This window comes from Bubalus kerabau, chromosome 17 (assembly GCF_029407905.1).
Source record: "Bubalus kerabau isolate K-KA32 ecotype Philippines breed swamp buffalo chromosome 17, PCC_UOA_SB_1v2, whole genome shotgun sequence".
Lineage (NCBI taxonomy): Eukaryota > Metazoa > Chordata > Mammalia > Artiodactyla > Bovidae > Bubalus > Bubalus kerabau.
In genome coordinates this window covers 8,972,305-8,981,264 of record NC_073640.1, presented here as the reverse complement: position 1 = coordinate 8,981,264, position 8,960 = coordinate 8,972,305, and the positions used below count along the sequence as shown (strand labels likewise).

Genomic DNA, 8,960 nt, shown 5'->3' with positions numbered 1-8,960 from the left:
TCCTCCAGGGGATCCTCCCGACCCAGGGATCGAACCCAGGTCTCCCACATTGCAGGCAGGTTCTTCACCGTCTGAGTCATAACATACATGTATAGACCACTGTGTCTGGTCTAAGCGTGAGAACCGCTCCTCGGCACACCCTCAGCCATTTTCACCACGACGATGCTGCTGAATAACAAGGACAGTGAGGAGCAAGTGGCCGAAGCAGTGTTCTGTGAGCCAGACTCCAAGGCAGGCCCTGTGCACACACTACCTCATTAAATTCTCACTGAACCTACAAGTCAGGCACTATTTTTCTCCTGTTTTGCTGATAAAAGGTTGACAGGGGTTAAGTGATCTTTTTACCCCAAATCACAAAACCAGAGCCTTTCAGATCAGGGGAATCTGACTTCAAAAACATACAAGATCACAAAACCCTGTTTAGACCGTAAATCCCAGGCAGCTTTAATCTTTTCAGTGGAAACTGAAATGTCCCTCTGTCGGAAAGTGAGATGAGATTGATCCAGACACACGAAGGCGGGGGCGGGGCTGAGGGCCTGTGCCCGTGTTCATAAGAGGTCTGCACCCTAAACTCACCACCCACTTTAAAACTGCAGGGAACTGTGTGCAGAGACAGAGTGAAACGGCAGAAAGGGCACCTGCCAAGGGAGAGTTCAAGAACTCCCCCTCCCCCAGTTAAAACCCAGGTTCCTTGCCAATTTCAACTGCATTCAAATGCTGGTAACTCTCCTCAGAAGAAGTGTTTTTAAAAAATGAGAAAGAAAGAGAAAAGCATATACAACTGCCCAGAAAATGGTAGCATGGGAGAAATCAACTGTCACCCAGGGCAAAATTTCCGCTGACAATTTTTGTGTTTTACAAAACTGCCCTTAGAGAGCTTGCTGCCTTGAGGTTTATATTAGAGAACGCCTCGCTACAATGTTCTAAATGATCAGACTGTTCAATAAGAAAAAAAAAGTCAAGTGAGGGCAGGGAAGGGAAAAAAAATAATGTCATCTTTGGAGAACTTTGCTATGATTGTAACAAATCTGATCTAGACTTGACACACGGACCTTAACCAACAAAGCTTTTGTGTTTTTGAATATCTCTCCCATTCTCAAAAGTGACCTGAAATCAGAATTCCCACATGTACCGCACCCCAAATGTCTGCAGTGGAATCTTAGCTGTCTCTGACTTGTGCTCTGATTACCCGCTTATGTTGCAAAACATTTACCACAGGAAGCAAACGACAGACCCAATGACAGTCTCTGAATGGGGATGCGTGTCACAGGCCAGTTCTGACTGTATGTGCCTGACTGGTCTGCATTTCTCCAGTTTCTTAGGAGAAGGAAGAAGCTGAGAGTAACAGCCTCTTCCAGGGGTGGTTTTCACACTGTCTAGAGGTTACTACGGAATCAGAATCTGCTCACATCACTCCATCTGGTCACCGCTTTCCAAGTAACATCTCAGAGCAACGCATCTGCCTTTCTCCTGAAAGCGCATGGCCTGTGTTGAATGGGAAGTCTGGCCCTTCCCTGCAATTCCTCGGAAATACCCTGGCTGAAGAGCCCGACTTCTTCCTTTGCTACGGAACAGTGAACATTTATACAATCATTAAAATCGCATCTACCGCCATATTTTTTCTCCTTCTCAGTTTTAATACATTTTTATAATTGCATTGAAGATATTCTAACCCTGTTTTTAGTGCAAAGATAAAATTTATGAACCGTGGCAAACGTATCATGTCAGAGCCAAAACGGAGGAGAACAATGTGCATGGCGAAACCCGAGCGTTGGTTCCCTTCTGCCACTTTAATGAGGAGGAGAGGAGAATCAATCCCAACTCCAATGCCTGAAATCCGGGCGTGGGGGGAGGTTCCCAACTCCTGCTCCAAAGCTGGGAAGCACTTCAAGGAAATGCATTCATTCACACAAAAATTCTTCTTTAGTTACGCTTGGAGCTGGAACTGTGATTGACATGTATTTACAATTCTTCTGTGGGGTGTAATTCTGTCGACACAACCAAAGTTATCTCACTAGATTTGTTCTCTCAATGACTCATCCACTTCTCCCCTTCTCTTCTTCACGTTTCCTTTAACATGCGTGTCCAGAGAATGTAAAGAGATGGAGCAGAACGGGGCGGCAGAAAGACCAGTGAGGATGCGCTAGAGAACTCGGGGTTCAGGGCTCTGTTGGGCCAACCGGGAGCTGGGTGACCTTGAACTGTTTCCTTCATCTCTCTGGGCTTTTGCTCCCCTCACCTACATAAAAAAGGATTTGGAGTGGATTTATGAGCTCTACAGTGAGATGTCACAAAGAGATTATCTAAAATAATACAAAACACCTCCAGCTTTCAAGACTGTATCACTGGTGAGAAAATCACGTTTAAAAGAAAATCTGCCTCGCTGAAGAGTTCTAACAAATTCAGCAATCACATGTGTGGGAATGTGTGTCTGCAAACCCAGATGGACCCAGGAAATTAAAAAAAAAAGGTTTTTGTAAGCATTCGCCCTGGGGTTTTCATTCCTCCTGGTAGAGGGTACCCTGGCCATGAACTCTCCGGTTAAAAAAAAAAAAAAAGAGTCAGAGAGAAGACTCACTCCAGATGAACTTTTCTGCACTGCTTCCCTTTTTCTTTAGAAACAGACTTTTCCGTATTTTCAGCCTTTACCTAATAGCCTTGAAGAAGACACCAACGTGGGGGGCCATGATGAAGTGGAGGTAATGTAGACAATTTAAAAACACTTATTGTGACAAAACGGATTGGCGAGGTGGGGGCCATACAAGCGCACATAAATGAAATGCATCCCACTGGAAAAGCATTTTGCTCACACTGTCATTTACGGCTCCTGAATTAATAGACCAGGAAAGACATCACCGGCCCCAACAAAATGCCGTAAAACCACTGGCAGCGAGTGGTGTCTCAAACTTTAATTCCCCTGGGGAGAAAAGGACACTGCCTAATCTGTATGCAGTTCTGACATTGGCCACATCTGATATGGAACATTAGCTTCTAAGCCTCTCAATAGACTAGTGTCCTTCAGTTTATATTACTTTATGTTAATAGTAGAAAAATTACACACAACATCATTTATCATTGTTATACTCTGCTGTACATCCCATAGCTTATTTTAATATATTTATTTACCCCTGAGACGGTAAGAAATTAAAAATATATATGTATCGAGAAAAACCTATAGAGAGAATCACTGTAAATCTCTTTAAGAAACAAAGTGACAAACTGCTCCCCCACCTCCGAAAAAAAAAAAAAAAAAAGAAAAAAAAGAAAAAACCTCCCTTGATGGGGAAAATATATGGCTAAGCCTGGGAATGATAAGGTGCTTTCTGCCTAAGGACGCAAGTACAGGCTGTACAGTGATTCCAGGGCATGACTACCTAACAGAAAGGGGCATATTATGATAACATACCTTTTGTTCCCTCATCTCTCAGTTTTTGTTTTTTTTTTCTTTCATTTGTCGATTACATCCTTGGGTCCCTCTCGTACTGTTATTAGCTTTTTTGGACATTTGACCTCTAGCCAGAGAAAGGCAAGATTTTTTTTTTCCCCTGCTTTGAAACGCTGTGTCAATCTGAACCTGATGCTCACTTTTTCTGAACCAGATTCCACAAGCACCGGGCAGAACCTCCGTTTGGATTTAAAATGGCAACGGCGTCCTTGCCTTCAGTGGCTTAACTTCCGCAAAGTGGTTTTGCCGGATGTTACAGAGACAATGCCGTGGAGTTACAGGAGTGCCAATCTTGTTGGTACCGTGTTTGGGTTCCGGATTAAGCTCCATCCATCTTTTCTTATGGAATGTGGGCAAGTCACCCATCTCTCTGGACCTCAGTTTCCTCAGAAAGGAGAGAAGAAGACTGGACTTAAAAAAACCAAGATTCCCTCAAAGAGTCAGGGATTTGGGGGTGGGGTGGGGGGTGCTGTTGACTTTTCTATGACACTATTTGCTCTTCACCCCTGTCTCATGAAGCCGGACAGATGTTCCCAGTTTTCAGATGAGCCAGCAGGAGCTCAGGAAAATTGACTAAGGGGGTCCTAGGCTGGAGCAGCAGAATCAAGAGTGAATGGGGGTGGGGCACGCTCTCTCCCTGGGCTGAATACCTCTACCAACGTGGTCATCACCATGCACCCACTTCAGGGATTCGGGGAAATGAGCATAAGCTTGTGGCTGTCAGGGCCACCTAAAAAATACCTGATTTTTATTTGTTTTTATGCCATGTTGACAGTTAAGAACAAAAATGCACACTGAGTAATGCATGGCTATACAACATATTCTTCTAATTTTGTCTTCCTCTTCGGGTGGGGAGGGTCTATTTTGAGACAACTGCTTCCTTTTGGCCAGCACTCCTGGTTACAAGGAACTTTCATGAATTATGTTAAGTCATCCTCAGCCAACACCATCCATGGGCAGGTACAATTTCTCCAATCCTGTTGATCAGTAAATTTAAGACAGAGATGCTCACTGCATAGCCCAAGCTGACCCAGCAAAGGACGGCTGAGTGGCCAAGCAGGGAACTGAAAGCGCAGTTCTGGCCCCCAGCCCAGGCAGTGCTCTTTCTGAAACACAAAATGACACTAATCAACAGATATATTTGTGATGAATATGGACAATAATTAATTTTTCCCAAGAGGAAAAAAAAAAAAAAAAAGGCAATATAGTAAGTAATCAACACCAGAGAGCCAGGCAGAGGCAGCAATCAGTCTGCAAAAACATTTCTCTTGTCTATCAAAGGCATACTGGACTACATTTCCCAGACTGCCTTGCAGTTGGTGACCACATGACTGGGTTCTGGCCAATGGAAAGAAGGTAGACGTGATCTCACCACTTCTAGGCTTGGCCCACTAAAAACCTCCTAGGAGCCTTGTTCTTTACCTTCCTCTTCCTAAAATCTGGATTTTGAGGATCTAGCAGAGAATTTGGAGGCTCTATGGTCAGACCACACCCAAATGTCAAAGCCCGGGTCCCTGAATCACCATGTGGGACGCCAGCTGCTGCATGTCTATACTGTGTGAACTATACTATGCTGTGTGAACAAGAAATCAACTTCAGTTCCAGCAACTAGTTGTTGAAGCAGTTAGCCAATCCCAATTAAAGAAGAAGGTTCCAGAAAAGATGCAAAGAGTGTTCTTGAACTGATAGCCCTGGGTCAGGAAGATCCCCGGGAGGAGGAAATGGCAACACACTCCAGTATTCTTCCCTAGGAAAATCCCATGGACAGAGGAGCCTGGCAGGCTACAGTCCATGGGGTCACAAAGAGCTGGACACAACTAAGCACGCATGCATGCACACATCACTAGACCTTCAGAGCCATTCCATCGCCAGCCTCAAGTATTCACCATCCACGCTTTGAGCACGCACCAGCAGCACTGTCCTGGAGGCTCCTGGATCCTGAAGGTTTAAACATTCATAACAGGTTCTTTGTCTTAGCTTAGACGTCACCTGATTTTCTTGTTCATCAAGTGTCTTTCATTTTACTCACTTACTTGAACCTCACGTTTTTGCATTCATTTGACAATAACAAGGATGATGATGATGATGATGATGACAGTAATAGCCAGCATTTATTGGGCACTTACTGTATGCCGGCCACTCAACTAGATACTTCATGCACCATGCTTCACTCTATCCTCAAATATATTAAACAAATGTCATTATAGTCCTTATTTTACAGATAAGAAAATAGAGGTTTAGGAACATAAAGGTCGTGCCCACTAGACTATATCCCCAGGGCCTAGTGCAATGCAGGTTGTGTATTCATGGAATCAAAGAATGACAACTCAAGATCATGCCAGGAAATTAATGTTCATTGGCAGTGAGGCTTGGTGTTCTCAGATGGTATTTTTCCAGAAATCTGCGAGGAAAATTGTACCTCAAATTCTTTTTTTAGATTCAGGAAGACTGAGAAGTGTCCTAAAATCCCAAGTTGATGTCCAAGACCTTGTAAGTACTCACTCCATCAAGACCCATTTTGGAGAAAACTCTGCTGCAGTCCAAGAGTGGCCCTTGGAATTGAAAGGCTTCCATTCCCCATCTGTACTCAGCCACAGAGTGGTACAGAGCCAACTTTCAGGGCCAGATTGCTGGACTTAAGACCCTCTACCTGAGGTCATGGGTAAGTTAACTAAAGTGTTTAGGGCCCTTGTATGTAGAAAGAGACTATCTGTCAAGTGTGAATGGCACACTGTCTGGAAAGCGCTCAGCATGCTCTCCGGCATCTTTCGAGCACGCAGCAAATTCAGGCTCCTCTCACCACCGTCAGCAGCATCACCGCTGCCTTCACCACCATCGGCACCGTCATTCAAAGAGCGTTCTCCTTAACCAGCAACACACAAAACGGGCTGACTGGAGAAACAGCCAGCCTGAAGACATCAACTCCTATTATTTACAGATTTCTCAAATGCTTATATGACGACGATGAATTAAATAATGAACCGCGGAGATGTGCAGTATGCCAGGCGAAGAGTTAATACGCAAAAGGAAAGTCATGTCTTTGTCACTGACTCGGCCAAGGACAGACAGGTTCCAGCAGCCTCAGGTGGCAGACAGTCCGCTGCCTTCATCCTGCACCTTCTGCGATAGACAGGTCCTGCCTGGGCTCGCTGCCTGAAGACAGGGGTCCGCATCCCCCCTGGCCAGAGTGTCACCGTGATACTAGTGCTGATACGAACAGTGAGCATGATAGCAGCAGCTGTAAGGTGCCAAGGGTTTGCTACGAGGCAGGCACCGTGCCGACCTCGTGGAGATCTCATTTCCCTAAGTCTGCCAGTAACCATAAGGGGTGGAAAAGAAAGTACAAGTGTTTAGTCGCTCAGTCCGACTCTCTGTGACCCCAGGGACTGTAGCCCCCCAGGCTCCTCTGTCCACGGGATTTCCCAGGCAAGAACTCTGGAGTGGGCTGCCATTTCCTTCTCCACGGGATCTTCCCGACCCAGGGAGTAAACCCGGGCCTCCACATTGTATGCAGACCTTTACTGACTGAGCCACCAGGAAAGCCCATAACTCTAAAAAGTAGATGCCATTTACTCATTTTATTTTTTTGGATGGGGAAATTGACGTCCGGGCCTCTGTGTACACACACAGACGGATTTGAATCCAGGTAATTGCTACCACAAGCCTGGATTATTAAGAAGCTGACCATATGGCTTAAACCTTTCTTAGCCCTGCCTGCTGCAGGCCCTCTTCCACATCAAAAATGTCACTATTCTTGACCTAGCCAAGTTTGCCCCAGTGAAACGATGAACTGCATTTGTAACATTTCTGAATGAAATTATAAGTCATTTTCATAATGGCTGAGGAGTCTGAAAAAATACAATTTTTCCGTGTGCTATGTGAAGGCACTGAATGATATTTAAACAATAAAGGTTACCTCGCGTGTATACAGCTGTGTTTTATGCTACAACCAGAATCGTTCAATCATTATGGGCTAATGACCTGCAAAATTTCATTTAAAAAATAAAGTCATAGCTGGGCTTCTGGAAAGCAAAATTGGATACAAAATGAGGCAAGTGTCTGTGAGTTGAGAGCAGTCAGCCTGTGCTGCATCAGCCCGATGCTGAGTAGCGAAAGGACATGCGCATTTGAACTGAGTGCAGGAAGGAAGCTGCGTAATGCGGGTCTTACTGGGGTCACTGAGCGTCCACGGGATGAAGAGCTCTCAGCTCCAGCATCATGAGAGAGGTCTGCAGCTATGTTTTTTATTCTTTACACATCCCTCCACCCTTCTAAGTCAGGGATCGGTTTACTGTGAAACCTCAAAGCATCCAGGCTGAGCAGAGAACAGAGCGGTGGACAGTCACAGCTTCCTGCCGGGGATCCTGAGGGATGCTTGCCCTTTCTGGGTGTTTCTTCCCCTGACCACCTCTGGGAGAACCAGCAAACACATCCTCAGACCCCCCACACTGCTCTGGCCAACCTTGATTTTAGATTTCTAAAGGTGAGATGCTCTCACGCACTTGTGTTCTAAGATCTGTTGCTTGCCTCAGACAAATCCTTATGCCTCCCTTGCTAACAGAACTGTGATTCTGTTTGGGTGGCAAAGCCCTTAGGGGAATGAATTGGAGTCAATCTAAGTACAATTCAATTGTATTAGTGTCCCCGATTCTTCACTACACCCTTATCCATGCCTGCTGCCATGCAAATCTGCAGTGTTCCCAGTCTAGGTGGGAATTATTTCCTTACCCCTGAATACAACCATACGGCTTGCTGTGAGTTTTAGAGACAACACCCAAAACATAAGGAACAAAAGGGAAAAGAGATATATTGGACTTCATCATCAAAGGATACTATCTAGAGAGTAAAAAGATAACCCACAAGGTGGGAGAAAATATTTGCAAATCACATATTTCATAAGGGTCTAGCATCCAGAATATTATAAGGCAGCAACCGAGGACAAACAATCCAATGCAAAAATGGACAAATAACTTGAATAGACATTTCTCTAAAGGAGAGATGCGAATGGCCAAAAAGGACATAAGAGAGGCTCAGTGTCATTAGTCACTCAGGAAATGCTGATCGAAACCACAATGACATACCACTTCACATCTACTAAGACAACCATAATAAAAGCAGCAAGCAAATAAGCAAAGAGAAATATGTGTCGGCAAGGATGGAGAGAAACTGGAACCCTCACACATTGTGAGTGGGAATGTGAAATGGTGCAGACACTGCAGAAAGCCAGTGGTGGCTTCTCAGAAAGTCAAAGATAGAATTACCATATGATCGGGAAATTCCATTCCCAAGTTTATACCCAAGAGAATAGAAAATAGGTATTCAAAGGGAACTATTATAGCAGCATAATTCAAAATGGCCAGAAAGTGGGCAAAACTCAGTGCCCGTCAGCTGGTGAATGGATAAATAAAACGTGGTTCTTCCACACAATGGAATACTATTCAGCCACAAAAAGGAACGGGGAACTGCCAGACGCAGCACCATGAATGAAACTTAGAAACATTATGCTAAGTGTAGG

At 44.8% G+C, this 8,960-nt stretch overlaps 1 protein-coding gene across 2 annotated transcripts in view; it reads right to left on the bottom strand.

Moving 5' to 3' along the window:
• Window positions 1-4,218: 4,218 nt before the first annotated feature.
• WWOX (WW domain containing oxidoreductase) overlaps window positions 4,219-8,960 on the bottom strand; it is a 550,729-nt gene continuing 545,987 nt past the window's right edge. Inside the window, exon 9 of one of the 2 annotated variants that reach the window (XM_055554123.1) lies at window positions 4,219-4,551. In XM_055554123.1, coding sequence (XP_055410098.1) covers window positions 4,366-4,551 — 186 coding nt within the window. In that variant the 3' untranslated portion in view covers window positions 4,219-4,365. The remainder of the gene's footprint in view (window positions 4,552-8,960) is intronic. The other variant, XM_055554129.1, reaches the window with a different exon arrangement.